Genomic DNA, 20597 nt, shown 5'->3' with positions numbered 1-20597 from the left:
ATCTTATGCCTCCAAATTGATTGTGCAATTATCTATTTACACTGTATTATTCCGCTAAATTAGTAGTGTAGAATACTGCAATTATCTACCTACACCGCTCTATGCATTCAAATGATTGTGTATAATGCTGCAATTATCTACCTGCAACGACTTTTGCCTCTAACTCGAATGTGTAAAACACTACAATTATCTACTTACAACGTCTTATGCCTCCAAATTGATTCAGTAAAATACTGCAATTATATATCTGCATTATTTTATGCATGCAATTATCGACTTGCAGCGTCTTACGCCTCTACAATTATATACCTAACTCAAATTTTGAGAGAAATAAACCAAATTCAATTTACCTCCTAGTCCCCACCTGGATAACAGAAAATGCGCTTGAGTAAATGCAAACGTGATTTCATTCGGTCACAAAGTCTAACATTCCATACCCAGTTAATCTCAGAGAGTCTTGGACACAATGTACATAATTGTATCCCCCAATTCATGCAAAGGATGAAGACATCTAAAGTTGAAGTAGGGGAATGTGAGGCTAAATGAAATGGCTAAGTTGACTGAGCTTTCTCATAATGGACAAATTGGAAATTTATTTTGAAGATTACTGTACAAAAAGGAAGAACATTGTATTTTATAATATAATGTTCTTTGAAATAATATTTTTTAGTTTTGGTAGTCATTTTGAGGGCTTTAAAAATATTGTAATTTTTTCCCTTTTTTTTCATAGGGCGAAGTGAAAAATGAAATATTTTAACAATTAAATATTTTCTACCTGATTGTAAAAAGTATTTTTTAAACAGTAAATAAAGTTTTGAATGAATGAATAAAAAGAAAATCGAACAATAAACAAATAATTTAATTAATTACTTAATTATTGTATGAAGGAAAATAGATGATTGGAAATTAGAGTGAATGAATAAAAAATAATAGAATGAATGAATAAATGTTGAATTACTAAAGGAAGGAATGTAACAAATCAATTAATACATGAATACATAAGTGTTTTAGTAAATGATTGAACATGTAAACGTAATAAGCTATTTCACTTTTACCCATCCACTTTGCCTCGCATGTACTCGACTAGTTGAGCAAAATATTTAAAACACAAATAAGCTTAATATCATTTAAGTAAATATTACACTGCATATTAGAAAGTCTCAATTAATACTTAAAATTTTAATAACAACTAATTTATTATTTTATAATACAAACAAAGAAAAATTTTTAACTTACAAGAATTATTACGATAAGATTTTCAATTTTTGAAAATTGCCTGTATTATCGTATGCTTTAATTTGGCTGTACTTTTTTTTCCTAGACTACATGCGTAACTATATTGTTAAAATAATACCAGATAAGTTGCGCTGAACGCAGAGTAAATATTTCACAATTTCACTTTGCCCCACATTCCACTGCAACTTATTCTCTCCAACAATACGTCATAACCCGTTTAACCGAGTCAAACTATTTCATAACTTGCGGGGGGAAAAACAACAGCGAAAAGTTATCATAATGACTTGCCTGCATTAGAAATCTCTAATATGGAAAAAAATGCCTAAAAGACTTTTCGTATAAATTCGAGAAATAATTTAGGATACAATATTTTGCTGTGATTTTTCATTTGCTACGATTATGTGTGAAAACTATTTTTAAGGTTGTGAAATATATATTAGTTTTGCATTTTTTAAAAGTATAGGTAAGTCAACAAGATCTTTAACCTGTGTTTCATTATTTTTTATAGAACTCCAACTGGTTCTGAGAATGTATTTGAAGCAAAACAGCCAGACATGTATTCAAAAAACTATCAGACAGGTACGTTATTATTGCAAGATGGTTAAGGGAGGTGTAGTTACAGAACTTAAAGCCATTTATAATGATTTTTTGAGTCTTTTTGGAGACCACATTCTGATCAGTCAAATGTTTTACTTTTTTTATACGTGTATATGTTTTCTTTTTTTGGGGGGGGGGAGGAATAATTCGGTATCAAAAATAAAAAATACTGCATTATATACATCAAAAAAAAATTTTTTTTGTATCATTGTTATTATTTTTCTTATTAAATTGTATTCTTTTTAATTCAAACGGCTTACATTGTTTTTTAAAGAAACTCTTTTAAAAATTATTGTAAAAACGTTTTTTTTTCTCGTTGCTAAAAAGAAAATGGTTTGTCTTTGGATGAAACAGTTAATCACTGAAATCAACGTTCAGAACACAAATAGTAGTCAAATTCAAGCATTCCTATTTATTACTATTTATTACTATGCTTAGTTTTCAATGTTTTAGTTGCGTTTTTTGTATTTAATGTTCTTAGTTAATTTAATTCAGACAAATTGATTTTTATTTGATTTTTTTTTGTTCATGTTTTTAGCCCTAGTTTCGTCTGTGCTCCCTACTGTTTGTTTCCTCTCATCCTTCATTACTTTTGTTGCTTTTTAGCACACCCTTTTTCAATTCTATTTAACCTTCATTTTAGTCTAGCTCGCCACATTTGCCTGATCCTCTATTTTTATTAAACAAGATATTTCGTGTCAATACTAAACCTGTGTTAGCAATTTTTATTGTTGTTTGTGCTTCTAAAGATTATTTTTAAGTACTATCGGTATTTATATAAACTATGCAAGGATGTAGGTAGAGGAAACCATGATGTTTTGATAATTTTAGTTCATTAAATTGTATTTTTTAATTTCCATGTTTTCATTACCATGATATTATACGTAAAACCAGTCCGCAGTCCTTAACTTCCTTCTTAATACCATACACTGAAGCTTTTGAAACAACTGTTATTTTTAAGATCTGAACTATAATGCAAAACTTTAAGTAAAATGAAATTCATTTAATTATACATAGCGAAGCTATTCTCATGCCTTTTTTTTACATCAAACTTTTTTTAACTTATAATTTTGAGTTTGCCATACCTACGAGTAACTAAATTCTTTACTTGTAACAAACGTGTTTTTCACAGTCTGCTCAAGAAAAAGTGACTAAAAGTTTGCTTCTGTAATCTACAAATGTATTTAATTTTATATAACTGCAGTTTATTTTAAAGTCTTTATTTATTCTAATATGGAACTTATCTATCCTAGGGATCTTACTCCATCCTTGTTAAAAATGAATAATATTTTTTATGAGTTCTATTATTATTAGTTTTATCATTAAAACTCCTGTTGTTAGTGTTGTAAATTAATCTTTTTTACAGAATACGTTGATCTGACTCCAAACACAAGAACAGAAAGGATATATGAAAGCTTGGGAGACTGCAAGGAATACACGTATGAAAATGTCATACACAAAGCTCATTATCCAACGAATGCGGTACGTTTTGCTTTTTTAAATTGAATGCAAAAATTATAAATTAAGAATCTCAGGTAGACTTTTAAACTAGAAACTGGTATGTGGCTTAAGCCACATGTCTGCGTTTTTCTTTGGTTTGATTAAATCATGTGCCGAGACGATAAGAAGAAATCAGTGTACTTAAAAACTACAGTCGTGGCTTAAGTCGGGTAGTATAAGACAGACGACTGAAATCGTATCTAAGCTATTAAAAGTGAAAGTTATCTTCTTATAGTTCATTTGCCAGATTGTTTTCGCATTTTCTTCGAAAGGAGATTTAAGGTGTTTGAACTCGATTCTTATGAGTATTTAAATGTTATTTACCCGCTAACACCTCTCCAAAGCTAGACGGATTTTTTTTTAAAATTTTGATAAAGGAAGGGTAGACAGCAGTTTATATGAAGTGTGTGTCCAAAGTTTGTTTAAAGTGTTTTAACAAAAAATGATGTTTGTTTTCTACAGGTTTTTGACTTATTAAAACTCACAAGTTTTTCAATTTTTTTTTTTTTTTTGATACAAAAAATATCTTAATATTTTATTTTTATGTTTGATGTAGTTCTCAGTTTATGGAGAAACAAGCTTATGTGTGCATCACATGACTTCCTTTTACGCCAACGTAATGATAATAGTAGTGCCTTGGAGTACGCAAAGAAACACTTTAACCCGGTGGGACTCGCGCCTCCCGAACAGACGTTACGACTCGCGGGGGTGACGGAGTTACCCCAGCCTCTTTTATCCTTCTTCTACGCAGCAAAAGTAGTTTTTTCATCTGAACCATATATTTTTAAGAAGAAAACTTTAACTAATTAAAAGTATATGAATTTTAAGTAACATTTTACATTTAAATAAATAATATATTGAGTTCAACAATATTTCCTCTATTTTTAACTTTTATCACACACAAAAGAAAATAACAATAATTTATTTTCTTTTTAAATTTACATACCTATTTTCTTTACACCTCTTTTTGGATGAAACAACTATCACAAACAGAATTTAAATGATTTTTGCACACAAATTTTGAGCACAAGTTGCAGGTTCCGGATGTTTTCTTATCCCTATTCCTAGGGCATATTAAACACCTCCCACTTCTAGGCTTCTTTCCAGGGGGTTCTTCAATATCCGAGACACGATCCTTAATTTCCGCCCGAAGTTCATGATTTAAATTTAAATTATTGGTCACTAATCAGAGAAAAGGCCAAGTCCTTGATGAATCGTCTTCTATTTTTGTACTGAATCGGTGGATTTTTGTTTGAAAGCAAGACAATTCTGGCATTAATTACAGAAACGTTTAGTAAGCTGTAAAAGATGACCAGTGGCCATCTGTTTGTCTTACGAGCAGTGGAATAATTTGCTGCCAGCTCATCAACCACATCGACAGCTCCTTTTGTACAATTATAAAATGTTATTATTTCTGGCTTTTTTACATTCCGCAGTTTCATCATCTATTCTATCATCATTGTGTAAAGTTGATAACAAAATTACACATTTACCTTTCTTCGGAACATATGAAACTAATGTCGCATCTTCTTGGAAACCAAACATTGAAGAATAAGTCTCTCTTCCTTTGCAACTTTTAAATTCTGGAGGAATCTGTCTCTTTTTTTTTCTAAGTGTCCCAACCAAAGTGATTTTTTCGCGAAGTAGATCTTTCGCTAGATCATAACTGGTATACCAGTTATCGGTAGTGAGGTTTCGGCCAGATTTGTATCAGGGTCTCATTAATCTTTTTACAATATCCCCTGGTGAGTTAGAAACTTTATAGGGGCCATCTGGTTGGGATCCAACGTACACTTCCATATCACTGGTATAAAATGTTCGTGCATCAGCTAACGCATGTATTTTTATGCCGTATTTTGCTGGTTTTTTTTTTTTTTTTTGGCATATATTGGCGAAATCCACAACGACCACGAAAAGGTTCTAATTTTTCATCTATAGTGACGTATTCGCCTATAGTGTAATGCTTCTGACAGTTCGTCACAAAAAATTGAAAAATGTCCCTTATAGCAGCAAGTTTGTCGAATAACTGTCTCTGCTGTCTGGTATTTATATTGTCGAATCTCATGCAGCGAAGTAGAAATAAAAAGCGATTATAAGACATTGTTGTGCGGAAAATAGAGATTCCTGTTCCATCGGTCGCCCACAAGTCTCTAACATTCAGTCTGGAAGATTTGTGCAATCCACACATATACAATAGCCCAAGTAATGCACGGATTTCTAAAGGATCAGTTTTGCGTGCATCTCTTTCACGTGAAAAGTTTGGAGCGCATTTTTCAATGTATATGTTTGTACATTCGACGATTACCTGAATCATGTTATTGTCAATAAATAACTCCCAACTATCAATAGGTGTACTAACAGTCTTTGCAGGTCCTTTTGTTCCAGGTAAGTGGGACACAATATTATGGCTTCTAACTCGAACATTCTGCCGAAATTTGGTTTTCTTCCATTTTACGTCATCTTTTGCTAAAAAACATTCCGAATTACTCAATTCTTCATTTTCTGAATCTCCATCTTCCTCTGATTCCGTATCATGCTCACTGAAAATTTCATGGTCCGAAAAGTTTTCTTCTGAAATGTCCGACTCGTTGTCACCATCATCATTCGACTCTTCATCTGTTTCAACTTCAGCTAGAAGTGTCCGTAAGCGTTCCATTTCTTTTTCATATGGAGTCGCCATTTTTCAGTTTCAAGCTTCATGTCGACTAAGTACTTCCAAAATCAACAGAATTCCGCAGGAACAAGCACACAACTGACCAGGAACGCAAATGGAAAATCACGAATGAGAACTGAAAAGAACAGCCCCACTCAATAACTGGTTCCCAGGACTAACGAAACAACTCGCGGGGGGATTCCGTTACCCCAGTAGGAACAGAAAGCTTCTGGGGGCCAGAAAAATGAACGAAATTCCTAGAAACCACACAGGAATGTAGGCAAGGGGAATAAACTCAGCTACTGATAAGAAAGGAATGCACACGTGTTCCGTTTCCTGTAGAACCGAATGTTTGTAAAAGCGTGGGGTAACGCAGTAACCCCGCGAGTCCCTACGGGTTAAATATTTTTATATGTGATTTAATGGTTAACTCTCTAAATATCGCCAATAGTGGCCAAAATGAAGCCAATTTTTTAAAAAAAAGTTTTAAAAAAACTCCAAATTTTTGGTCGGAAAATTGGCGAAAAAACTTGGTAACCAAAAGCTTGTCGATATGTCGCCAAGTGTTTGCCAAATTATAACACCACTTGGGCTTGCATTGATATTAACAATGATTCCCCCTCAAAAGGTGTAAAGACCCCCTTAAGAACGTATAAATATAACCAAAAGGGAAAGTGCACAACTAGACCCCACTAGGAGCCTACGTACCAAATTTCAACTTTCTAGGACTTGCCGTTTTTGAGTTATGCGAGATACATTCGCATGTACGCACATACATACACTGTAAAACCGATTCAGAAACGTTACTGGGAAATAATAGGCAGCTGATATGCCCAGTTTCTTCCAGTAATATATCTTGGAAAAACCAGGAACGTTTTTCGCTAAAAGTCAGTAACCTTTCTGAAATTAACCTTGAAACTTTCTGAAGAAATGCGAAATATCCGCCGTTAAAGTCAATTATGTCTCTAGAACCTTCTAGAAAAATTAAGTAGGTTTAGTGTTATTGATTAGTACCTTCCTGATTTACCAAGAAGGCTCCATAGAAATCAGAGCGACCACGGCCAAAGTTATGCAGGAAGGAACCAGCCATATCTCTTGCCTGCAGTTCCTGCCTAGCAAAGCTGTAGCCATCCATTGACCTTTTCGCTCATCATTAAAAGCTTAGTCAACCGGGACAAGCCTTAAGCGATCATAGGCCGATACACTTAATAAACACGCTCATTCAATCTTTAAACTGGTTGCTAAAAATGTTTTCCACAACAGTGAAAAGTCTGCACGCGTGCAATTGTAGCGATTCAGGAAACTTTTTTGTGCAGATACTTGTTTTTACGGGGAAATAGGTGAAAACGTGTGAAATCCCGAGACGTTCCACGGAAATAACCAGTAACGTTTCGGAATTTTTTTACAGTGTACGTACATACAGACGCCACGAGAAAACTCGTTGTAATTAATTCGGGGATCGTCAAAATGGATATTTTGGGTGTCTATATGTTCTTAGACACATATCCACGTGTGGTCGGGTTGAAAAAAAATCATTCGGGAGCGAGGAAAATGGAAATTAAGGCCTAGTCTTGGGTCAAAAATTTTTCGTGAACACAATACCGCTTTTACTTCGTAAAAGGAAGTAAAAAGGACAACAGCCACCGCTACGAGGATTCTCAAAAATCATGTTAATAACATAAAATTAATTGAATAATGTAGTACCATTAACTCGGAACTATTTGTTGGTGCAAGGATACACGTAACTGTGAGGACTAGTCAAATTGTAATGTGTAACTTTATCCGGTGCATTAAAGCACACAAGCACATCCCATTTGCGAAACTTATCCATAGTTGGAATGATTAAAAAAAATACTACTCACATATAGTGAGTTAGACACTGTCATGTGACATAATGTATGTTCCAAAAGAAGAAAACTGCAGCGACATCAGATTTTCGGCTTAATATTTTCATGCAGAGATATGAGGGTTTAAACACCCACACATAGGCTTCTACATTTAAATTTCATTATAATACTTCTATAAGGTGTATGCAAATAACTGAATATTCTGAATTTTTGTTTGAACATTCAAAGTAGCATCACGTTGTCATGTGTTTCCAGAATACTTCATTTAAAGTGTGCTATACTTTAAAAGGAAGTCAGTAGTGGACATAAACAAAATCTATGTTCAAAAAAGCAAGTAAATGCACACTGAATATGGACTTGGAGAAAGAAAGTGCACCTTAAAGTTTCTGGAAGCCCCTGGATTGTATGCATGGGTCTCTCTGAAAAAAAAAAAAAAAAAAAAAAAAAAAATATATATATATATATATATATATATATATATATATATATATATATATATATATATATATATATATCCGGCCAAAGAATAGAAAGCTCATCTGATATCCCAATCCGATATGAAACGTAAACAACAAAAGATTGCAGAAAAGTCCTTTGGTACCATTGGATTATATTCAATTCGTAAACATGTGACTGTTTTTCAAAGGTCGAAACGAAAAAAGAAAAAAAAAAACAACATACGAAAAATCTTGGAATTACCGTTTATGTAATGTTTTTCATCAAAATTGTTCCAACTAGATAACTAGTTAATAGTAAACCTGATCGTAAGGACTCTGCTAAAACTATTTCTGATGATGACCTATTTAGACAGCTTCATTTTCTGCTCCATTACTGCACATGCATAGCTCATTGCGCAAGATATATCTTGTTTTGTTAAAGAATGCAACCATCCTTTTTCAGAAGGGATTAATTGGATTTTTTTTATTCATTAGTTTGAAAAATTCGTGATATTTCGCTAATTTTAAGCATGATAATATTTTTGATATGCAGCATATCAATAGCGATCAAATTAAGCAAAATTTATACATCGAATCTAACTTGAGTAGAAATACGTAGCAATACGTTAGGTCCCTCAAGTTCATCTACGTTGAATGGAAATAGGAAATGCATGATTTATTTGCTGCAAGTAATAGGGGAGGGTGGCCCAAAGCGAGTAAGTCTCCCAATGTTTGTAGGCATTTGTATGCCGCTGCATGGTGTGCAAGTTGCGTACCATGCGTATGACGTGTTTACCCTAAAACCCCGAGTTTCAATCAGTCCCAGTGAATCAGCAGTAAAGTTGCATGGCGTAACCAGGCTTAAAATAGGAAAATTGATACATATTTATAAAAATTTTAAGATATGTAACTTGTGATTAGTCTACTTGTGTAATCACAAGTTAGTTAGTCAAACTATTATACTCATTTTGTTTCTCTCTTTTCCAAATTTAAGGTTATGATTATTGAAATAAAAAACGTGCCTTAGGGCAAAGCGGGTATGAGATTCAATCATATATTTATTTATAATGTCTTGACACATGTGCTGACTTAGATTTTCTATTTCATTAGGATAAGTGTAACTTAAAAAAGTTACTTTTTATGATAGCAAATAGTTACTCGATTAATTTAATCAGTTACTTATTTATATTTTATTTTAAAAATGTGTTGACTTAGAGTTTCGATTTCAATTGGATTAGTATAACTTTTATTTATTTATTTGTTTATGTAATGACAGTCAGTTAGTGAACTAATTTAATCATTTATAACTTTACATTTGATTGACAAATGCACTAAATTACAACTGAGTTAAGCTTACCTGCTTTATACAAACGGTTAACCGGCTTTAGGCCCCTTTCTAGGGCACAGTGGGTTTTTCAAGTATTTGCAATGCTTGATAATAAAAAAATTGGGTTTGAAATAATAAAAAATTACTTTTTATTTTGAATTTCACAAACCCTGCTAGGAAATAAACCGAAATTGTTGCGATAAAAATCCAAGAACTACAGCTTTCAATCGTGTTTTGTTAACCTACCCGCTATGGGTCATCCTCTCCTACATTGTTTTTGCGAGAGAAAAATTTGTATGTTCATTTAATTATTACGTTGAAACAAAAAAGCGATTCTTATTTTATTTTTTAAACGTACTGAATTATATTTACCAACTCAAATATTGTTATCAATACTGCGTTAATATTACATGTAAACACATATAAGACTCTCAAAATATCTTATGTCTTAACGCACGAAAGTTATCGGTAAAAAAATAAGAGTTTTCTCTGTGGCTTCTCATCAGAACTGCTTGCATCAAAATAACTGATTTAAGTGATCCTGCGAATGAAAAAAATTTTAAAAAACAATAGAGCATTAATAAATTTTTGTGGAATGTTTATAAGAAGAAACCTAAAAAAATGAGGAAGTACGTAAAAAATCGGCGTAATTGTATACAGCAGTAAGGTTAATAAGGTTAATAGTATTAGGGTCAGTCAAAAAACAAGAAGTCAGAGGCTATAAAATATATTTTTTAAGACATTTTTCGAAAATACTGCCAAAAATGCTTAATCACTTATCCCATTGTGAAACTAATCGCATAATTTTGTGCTTATAAAAAACCTTTGGATACTGCTGGAACCAATTACGCACGCATTTCATTACTTCATCGTCCAAATGAAATCGTTGTCACCAAAGTGCCTTCTTGAGTTCCTCAAAGATCACATGGGAACATATATGGACTGTAAGGGGAATAGTTTAAAACTTCCGACTTTAAATTTTCGCAAATGTTCGTTCTTTACATTGGCTGTGTGTGGTCCCGGTTAACTTTCACGTGCTGCCGTTCTGCTACACGACGACGCTAGACTACAGACAGACAATGCAACACAGGAACTTTTGCAGAAATTTTAGTGGGAAGTCTTGAACCTCCTTTTTTTATAGTCCAGATCTATCAGTGTGTGACTTTTACATCTTTGGGGACAACCAAGATGGCACTTCGGGGACAACCATTTCATTCGGCCGATTTCAGTGTGTGCGTAATTGGTTCCAGCAGCAGTCAAAGGAGTTTTATGAGCACTAAATTATGCGACTAATTTTCCAGTGGGATAAGTTTTTAAGCAATTTCGGTCAGTATTTCTGAAGAATGTCGAACAAAATTTGTTTTATAGCCTGTGACTCGTTATTTATTGCTCTTACATTTTTTGCTGCTTTATCTGATTTCACCTGAAAGGTATTTTGAAATATTCAAGTAGTAGATCACAACCCTTTTATGAAGATATATGCCATTAATAATAATATAGTGTTGGTAAGGTTTCCAAATACATTAGGACGAGTCAAAGCTAATATATGATAAAAGGACTGCTACATTTAAAAGTAGCCTCCATGAGCATTTTGAAATTTGTCATTGTAAAATAAATTTTGATTTTGATAGAATATTAACCAAAATACGATTTTAATATAATGAATTTTTTCTTTGAAACAGAATGTTCACAACCACCATTCATTGCCAGCCTTGGTCTCCAGATGACACACGGATGAATGTTGAAGATGTTGGTTACCATCGCAAGTCCAAGTGTTGGAAATAAAAAGGAGCGTTATGGTTTCTCTTCTCAATCTTTTTTTAAATGTGACTATTGTTAGAAATTGACCTGAAAAAGACTGAAGAGGAATCTTGCTTCTTAAAAATGTACTAAAGAAAAAGAAATCTGAACAAAGTGACAATGAAAGTGTCTCACAGATGTAACAAACTGAATGTTGTGATTGTTGTTGCTATTTATTTTCTGTATTTAATGGCAACTGAAGTCTTCCCAGAAGGCCATATTACTATAGAACATGTGGATTTTTATATAAATGCTGAACATAGATGAATTTTTAAAATTGTTGATTTTCACAAGAAGATTTATATGGGCTTGAAGAGTAAACAACATTATTTTGAACAATGGTAGGTATTTGTTCTTATAGAGTCATACATGCGTATTTTTATATGTTTCTATTCTCAAACTGTTGTAAATGGTCTCTGCTTCAAAATTTTAAAGGGAGTCGGTACTCTGAATACGTGTATTGTTAAATTCCTAACTGTTATATAACTTTTTTTCCAAAAAGTTTAAACAAGAAACTTGCAATCTTCACAGTGTTTTAAAGAGCTATCCAAAAGTCTAATGAAAAGATACCTTAATTCAATTCTGCTTAGCTTATAATTTATTAAATTTTAACCCATAGTCAATTTCAAATTAAAAAAAGAACATTTTTGACCATAAAAAGAGATGTTTAGGAAAAATAAGTCCTACAGCAAATTTCTCGTCAGTGTAATTATTACCAAATAAATAACAATGTGGTGAAAATTTCAAAGAAATTTGTCAAGTAGTTTTTTAGAAAAATAAACATAAAATTTTAAAATCGACATTTTGAGAAAATCGCGTTTGAAACTAAAATTGAACATACATTTTAATGCATTTCTGTTCCATTAATTCTAAATTTGATTGCTTTTAGTTTTCTTAGATTGAACGACATTGTATGAGCTCAGTGTCGCTTACATGTTCTTGATCTGAATACTTTGAATGTGACAACCCTGAAAAATTTATTTTTTTAAAGATTTTAAGGTATTAACTCACTTTAAGTACATTAACGCATTCCTGGTAAAAGCTTAGTCAAATAATTTTAACAGATTAATATATTTCAGGCCGCATGCAAAGGACAACTATTTTACACAGGCTGCAGAATAAAAAAATATCAATTTCATGTTTCTTTTATAATATATATCTCCGCGTAGCATGAATTTGTTGCCCACATAAGAAAGAAAAAAATCGGGCGCCTCCCCTTTTAACCGCATAAAATATCTTGATGGGATTTTCCGCAATCGGCATAAGTCCGTCATTTAATGTACGGTTGTATTAAAGACTGTGATCTAAGTTGAAATGAGGTTTAAGTAAGAAGCAGATTTGACAACTATTTACCTCTAACTCTGTGGAAATAATGAACTTTTTCTTTTAACACTTCTTTATAAAGTAATTAAAATCTTAAAATATGTATATTATTTTTGAAAATCGATTAAAAAAGCTTGATTTCAACGTGGAAAGAAACATTTAATACAAAGTTAAGGGTAACGATCGATTTGATGCTTCTAATATTTGACACAGGATGAGTAATAGACGTTTCATGCTTGAAATTTATTAGATACTAAATTAATTGTAACAGAAGTGTTGTATCTCCCTCATTATTTTCTCATAATGTAAGATATTTTCATGCTATTATTAAGATTAGCATCAATTGGGCATCTTACAGAATACATTTTTTTGGTATACATAATTACTTTTAAAAAAATGGAAGAATTTTAATTGTTCTATTTTTCTATTGTTTTATTCATCTAGAGTTTGTAGGTTTAAAAATGATACAACTTGTCAGGGAATGAGTATGTAGCAACCATAAAAAAATTACTCTCCAAAAATCTGTGATTTTTCAAGAAAAACAAAGGTTCTGTAAAGGGTTTTTTTTTAACGTATTTATATTTCTATGCTGCTCTTAAATATAGGGGAGGGTGGCCCAAAGCGGGTAAGTTTTCGAAGAACGCTATGAAATTGTAGTTTTTGGATTTGTATTGCAACAATTTCAGTTTTATTTCCTTTCAGGGTTCTTAAACTACAAAATAAAAAGTGATTTTTGTATTATTTCAAAACCAATATTTATTTATTTTCAAACTTTACAAACATTTGAAAAACCCGCTTTGCCCTACCAGGGAGCCCAAAGCAGGTAATCTAAACTAATCATGGTTTGGTGCATTTGTCAATTAAATATGAAGTTATAAATGAATAAAATAGTTGACTAGCTACCTGCCATTATACGTAAAACATAAAACAGTTGTACTTATCCAATTTAAAGTCAGCACATTTGTTCATAAAACATTAAGAAACAACTAGTTAAATTAATAGACTAAGTAATTGACTTCCTAAAAAAAAAAAAAAAAAAACTTTTTAGAGTTAAACTGATCCTATTGAAACAGAAAATCAAAGTCAGCACACGAATCAAGAAATTATAAATAAATATATGATTAAATCCTACACCCGCTTTGCCCGAAGGCACGTTTTTTTTTTTTTTTCAATAATTATAACCTTAAATTTAAAAAAGGAACAAACGAAATGACTTTCATAGTTAGTAGGTGGATGGTGTCAGAATAACGTAATATTATCGTCAGTCAATAAATAAATAAGCTGACCTTTGACTAATCACAAGTTACAGAACTTTTTTTTTAGAAATGTATTCTCTTTTTTAATTTAGCGCCTGGTAGCGCCATGCCGCTTTACTGCTGCTTCGATGGGACTGATTAAAACTCGGCGAAGTTCATGTAAACACGACATATGTATGCCTCGCCGCTTACACACCAATGGGGAGGAGGTGCATACGAAGGTCTACCCGCTTTAGACCACCCTCCTCTTTGTGTTCAATTCTTTTTTTCAATAATTTTTTTACGGTTTATTTTTTCTTAATTTTTTTCGAAATGTTTTTCTTTTATAAAATGCTACTAGCTGCGTTACCCAGAGTTCGGTATAACACGAAAATAAAAGTATTGTCAAATGACCCATGTTCAGCAATCAGGTTTTAAGCAAATAAACAAAACAAAACAGAAAAAAACCTTAATAATCACCGTCAACGTGAAGAAAAGAGCAAGTTGATGAACTTTTCTTTTCATACTTCTTTATGAAGTAATTCAGTTCTTTATAAAGTAAAATATGGTCGAATCTCAATAACTCAAAGATTGTAACTCGAATATGCCTTTATCTCAAAGTTTTCATAGGGTTCCAAACTATTGAGACTGTTGTTTAAACTTCCTATAACTCGAACTACCAATAACTTGAACGTATTCGCCGGTCCCTTAGAACTTCGAGTTATCAAGAACTGTATTTGTAAAAATTAATTAACTTCTGATTAATTGATTTTGTGTTTTTTAACATGGGAACAAATAGTTAATACAGCAATTATGACTCAACAATATAACTCAATAATTAAATCGAGATCAGTGGATTTTTTTTTTAATTTCAAAATAACCCCTATGTGAATTACTGAGTATCAGAATACCTCGAACCTCAGTAATACGTTTTGAAAAGATCTGGTGTAAACTGGGAATTTGCTATTGAATGTAGATCTGTTTTTTAGGAACGCGTACATTAACTGGTGAGAGTAATAAATAATATAAATTTCTTTAAAAAGAGCAATTTATTTTTCTACCTGGAAGCTCTTTTCTTACTGTAATAACCTATCAATGTTACCAGGCTTGTGTTACCTTAGTGTTATAAAAATCAATCGGTTCCAATTTCTTTTTTTTTTCTGTTTGCATGTTAAAAGTATCACTTTATGTCATCATCAAATAGTCTTGTTAAGTTTTTGAATCCTTGATTGAGGTTTCTGCTGAAATCATAACAACTTAGCCTACTGAAGATTTTACAAAACGTTTACCAGCAAACTACAATGTGACACACACACAAAAAAAACATTCGGTATGACATCTGAAGAGTTTATCTCATGTATGGAACTTGATCAAAATAATCCTATAGTTTTTTTGATAAGTCAGAATAAGATTGCTTCGATTCTGAACTACCTCCTTAAAGTGCTCTGTAATGAGAAATGCGTTGAATGTCGGAGGATTCAGCAGCAGTCAAACGTAAGATGAGATGCATTTGCAAGAGTGAAAAATTGTTAAAAAATTCTAAACATATTAAAATGGTCAGAAAATTGAGTTAACCGGAGAGTGATGTCCTAAGCATGTCTGTTACTGGTGCCGTTACACAATTACTTTTTCTAGTTTTAAAATCAGCTCCGCAACTTCAGCTCGCCTACCATAGTGTCTTTATCCGCATGTCCCAGAGAAAAAATTACTCTCTTTTATAATAGTGTACATTCATGTAATCAATATGTTGCAATGCGGTTTTCTCTTGGTAGATGGTTTGTGTTACGAATTCCTTATTTTCTCATGTTAGGCAAGCATTAATTCAAAGTCTTTGTTTCAATTTACTTTATTTTTTACAGGTGCTAGTTAGTGACAGATGATTTGGAGAAGTGCATGAAAGTAATTATTTAATCAAAGTTTCAAAGAACAGTGATTTTTTTAAAAAGAAAATTGTTTCTTTTTCTCTGTTTTGTTCATGTGTCATTGCGTATTACTGTATGTTCAATGAATTGCCATGCCATATGTTTGATTTACTATTTGTAATTAAATGTATTTTTTCTCATTTTCTTCTCATTCTGTAATTAAATAAACGTTATGAAATTTTGAAGAAAACGAGTTTATTTAATTATTACACGCAACTCATTAATTCTTGTTACAGAAACTCTGCAATATAACAGTATATTTTGTTAGACGGAAGATTTAGGGGTATTGTTTTTCAACTTAAAAATCGTATTAGGTTTCCTATAAAAGTATCATAAAATACTATAAGTAAACATAATTCTACTATTTTTGTCTCTATAAAGCAGAAAAACAACTATTTGAGTTTTACTTTCCTTTTAGTAGTTATAAATGAGAAGCTTAGCGTCAAAACCAGATCAATCCACAAATTTTTAATACTGATTTTTTTTAATTTTTATAATTTTTTTTTTTCTGTCTGCACTATCCGTTCATAAAGCAATTTGGGATAAATCCCTTTCAATCATGTCGAAAACCGATGCTAAAACGCCATTTCACCAAAAATAAACAGCCCAGCTTAGTCCATGATTTTGTAAAATGAATTTTTTTCCTAAATTTGACGCTTTTTATCCGTACTATCAGTACATAAGGTGATTTGGGAGGAAACCCTCTCAATAAGATCGAAAACCATTGCCAAAACTCCGTTTTAGTTAAAAACCAACTCAATCCATTATTTTATCTTATCTCCACGTGAAAACATCAGGGTTCGCATTAGTAAAAGCATTAAAATGACTTGCTTAAAAACTACTTCTTTGTTTGTACAGGCAAGTTAGTTTATGACATAAAAGTTAGGAGCTACATGACTTAAATCGGATTCTGAAACGAAAATTTAAAACTAAAATACAATAAACTTCAAAACCAGCTCAACTGTTTTTTTTTTTTTGCATAACTAGATAATACTGCTAGTTTAAAAAGAAAACAAAATAATTTCGCGAACCAATTGTAATTGACATAAAAAAGTACATGCATATTTAAAATTTAGTGCGCATGATTTGAGACGTTTCTTCTGTCCAGTCAATTTTTTTTACATGAACTTATCTGTCTTTGTTACTAAACTACTTTTTTTTTGTCTTACAAATTATATTGTGTTTACTGTTTTAATGTAGTAGTAAAAAGTATACTAGCAAGACTCATTTCTTGTTTAATCAGTTATAACATAATATGAGTATTTAACAAACTTTCCTAAGACAGCATTAATGGATAAAGGGGAAAAAAATCATTTCATCCATCTGCGCAGAATCCAATAAACGTAATTTAAAAGGATAAATAACAAACTAATTGTGTATCATAACTGTAAAACAGGGTTTATCCTTCATTACCCTTAAAATATACCTCTCTCTTAAAATAAAAGATAGACTGAAATCCAACAGAGTAGTCACATCGGTAGAGTAGACACAAGGTAATAAACTATAAGTTATTAAAACAAGATGTGTTAGATTTATTAGCTGACAAATACCTAATTTGTCAGATATACGTAAGAATATATCTGTTCGTACCATTTATATTTCAAGAATTGTTAAATATTGGAGACACGAACTGTTATCCAAGAATTGCCATCGATTAAATATAAGATCATATTTCTTAATGAAGCGTAACTATAAACAAATTCAAACCAACACAACAACAGTTTTGATCAAGGAAATGTTCGCAAAGTAGTTGAATGAACCTTCTAAAGATAAAAGTTATTTTTTTATACAAATACAGATAAAATGAACATTATTTTCAAACTTTAAATTTCAATAATTGCATCTGTGAAAATTACTTTTATTTATTACTTTGATAATCATTTATTTTACAGTTCCAAAACTTACTCAACCTTAGATAGTTACATGTATTTCTTAGAACGAATTCAAACGGAAGCCAATACGATTAGAGATAAAGCATCATTTTAAAATAAACAAGGAATAATGCAAAACAAAAACAATTGAGTAAATACAAAATTTCTTTTATTTCAAACTCTTACGCATCTTAGTTCAGTAAACTTCAACCTTTTATTTTCAAAGTCAGGAGTTTTTCTTTTCAACAAGAGAACAAAAGTTAAAGGAACAATTGCGTTCATTGTTGATTTTATATGTATTAAGTGACATTTTTGAGTTGCATCAAGTCTTTTGTTATGATTATTTTCTTTTATATGCTATCTTTATGCATAGTAGACAAATATAAATCTATGTAGATATAAACAGGAAAAATTCACATTGCAAGTTTCAATAAAGTAACTTTTGCCATAAAACTGACAATTAGTGTAAATGACACAATTTGTCAAGAATAAGAATTGTCTATTTGAAAATAATTTCAAAGAGCATGTCTTCTTTAATATATTCTTTAATAACCTCCAAAACATTCACAATTTTAATGTAAACCTAATATTAAAAACTATATAATTCATATTTCAAAAGTTTTACTATTGGAGATAGAAGCTTACGTTTTCGACCGTAAGTCGAGATAGATCTGGAGTAAAAAATGTCGCTTTTTTCAATGGTATCAAAAAAAAAAAAAAAAAAAAAAAATGTGGAACAATTTTATTTATCCATTTCCTTAGTGAAGAAAGTAGTGCTTAATTTTAGCTTAGCCGAAAGAAATTCAAGCTAAAAACGCAAATAACTTTAGCCATAACTAAGTTAGATCATTGAAACAAATGCGTAAAATTCGGAACATTTTACCCTTTCCAACGATATGCAATATTAATATGTGCATTTTCACCCCCATATTCAGGAATTTATGTGAAAATTGGGTCTAAATTGGAAAAAAAAAGAACAATCTATCCGATTTTATTTCAAACTGGTCTGCGAACCTTTCCGGTGCTGAAAGAAGGATACTGGGAAATTTTCAGCGAAATCGACCTTGTTTTTCTCAAGTTTCGCCCGTTTACACAAACGGGCACTTTTTGGAGATTTCATTTCATACTATGTAGAGATAGAAAGAAGAACAAGCAACAGTCACGTGATCAATAATTCCATCCGAGCAGCCAAGTAATCATGCCAACATTATCTTGCTAAAACCAGGAAATTTATGAAAGACTCGTTTACTGGAATTAAGGTCACTTTGGAATGGGGTGATCAGTTAACTTGGACGGTTTGCCATGATGTCAATAGTTTGTGACCGGTTAATTTTAGTTATGCTAACTCTTTTTATTATTTTCTTAGATTTAAGTTGATGTCTTTTAACTGACCCGAATTGTCTTATAGCTTTATTTTTCAACCGGCCTGGTAGATGAACTGTTGATTAATCAATGGAGCTACTGGACTTCAGATGCATTAGATCAATCGGTGGCTCGACTAGAACGCTCCTGGTCAGTGTTCTGACGAGTTGGCGTTACAATATTGGCTAAACGTGTTTTCAAATCGAAAAATTAAATTATAAATTGATACGGATTGAAATGAAACAGCGTCCAAACAATAAAAAAGAAAGTGGAAAGCATTGGGAGGAAAGAAAAGGCAGAGCTAAATTATAAAATTTAGTTTACTCCGAAATTCTAGATTGACTCTGTAATGCTGTCTATATTTTCTTTAAGAATGTAAAGTACAGAGTCTGCAGAGATGAGTTTTAGATATTTTAAGAAACATGTTTTGGATTACATGCTAATGATAGGGAAATGTGAATCAATTTGACGGAGGATTTTTTTTTTTTTTTTTTTTGGGAAGGGGTATTTTTTTTTCTTTTCCAGCGCCAACCAAATAAGCAAGCTTGCACAAAGTTGAAGTACAGTAGATGACATAAATGTAAAAAATGAAAAAAAAACATTAATTATTTGCAGCTGCTGCGCTTTACCTTCCCACGGCAGATTTAATATCCACTACTGACATTTTTTCCCCAAGAATCAATTGAATCCGAAAACTTTTTAAAATGTAATTGGCATGAGATGCGCAAAAAAAAATAAAAATAAATAAAATAAAAATTCAAAAATCTTTGAAAAACCATTGCTTGATAAAGTACACTGATGATTGAAGCAGTTTTTAAACTTAAAAAATGAAATTTAAAGTAAAAATGCACAAATGGTCGAATGTCTTAGACACAATACCGGATCATCAACCACAGGAAGGAGGTGAAATCGCTGTAGCTCCAGTCCTTTGTGATTAACTTTCGACTTAGAGCAGAAAAGTTTGGAATAATTTGTCCTTGCACAGCTTGCTTGCAACATTTCTATAAATGAGGGTGTCCCAATAAAAACAAACTTCGATATTTTAAGTCGTACACTCTCTAATATTTCTCCTTATTGATCAAAACAAATGTAAAAAAAAAGTTTAATTTAATTTAAACAAAGGCAACCGGTGCCGACTTGCATCCGAAAGTGTAAATCAGCCCTGTGATTGCCCTTTAGGGGACAACGTGTTTTAATAAAACGTTGCCTCTATAGCCGCACATGTACCCAAAAATCTATATCCAAACTAAGAAAAATATTTAGGTGTCCATCAAGAGGCCAAAAATTTATGATTTTCTTCAAAAACTGGATTTTTTCGATTCATCTTTTAAAAAAATACATTCAATACATTTCAATAAAATATCAAGTTCAAAAGCAATAGCGAACGCATTTCAAATCAACATTAGCAAATGAAAATTAAAAAAATAATAGATTTAAAATGAAAACTTGAACTTGAACTTGAAAAAAATCCATATTTTGAGTACTGT

General features: G+C 31.6%; 1 protein-coding gene across 1 annotated transcript in view; it reads left to right on the top strand.

Annotated features, from left to right (window-relative positions):
- Positions 1–16014, top strand: part of LOC129216527 (hemicentin-2-like) — a 134194-nt gene extending 118180 nt beyond the window's left edge. The window contains exons 12-15 of the mRNA XM_054850742.1: positions 1745–1815; positions 3200–3315; positions 11280–11738; positions 15815–16014. Coding sequence (XP_054706717.1) covers positions 1745–1815; positions 3200–3315; positions 11280–11324 — 232 coding nt within the window. The 3' untranslated portion in view covers positions 11325–11738; positions 15815–16014. The remainder of the gene's footprint in view (positions 1–1744; positions 1816–3199; positions 3316–11279; positions 11739–15814) is intronic.
- The last annotated feature ends 4583 nt before the right edge of the window (positions 16015–20597 follow it).

This window comes from Uloborus diversus, chromosome 2 (assembly GCF_026930045.1).
Source record: "Uloborus diversus isolate 005 chromosome 2, Udiv.v.3.1, whole genome shotgun sequence".
Lineage (NCBI taxonomy): Eukaryota > Metazoa > Arthropoda > Arachnida > Araneae > Uloboridae > Uloborus > Uloborus diversus.
The sequence above is the reverse complement of the archived record's forward strand: the minus strand, read 5'-3'. Positions and strand labels throughout refer to the sequence as shown.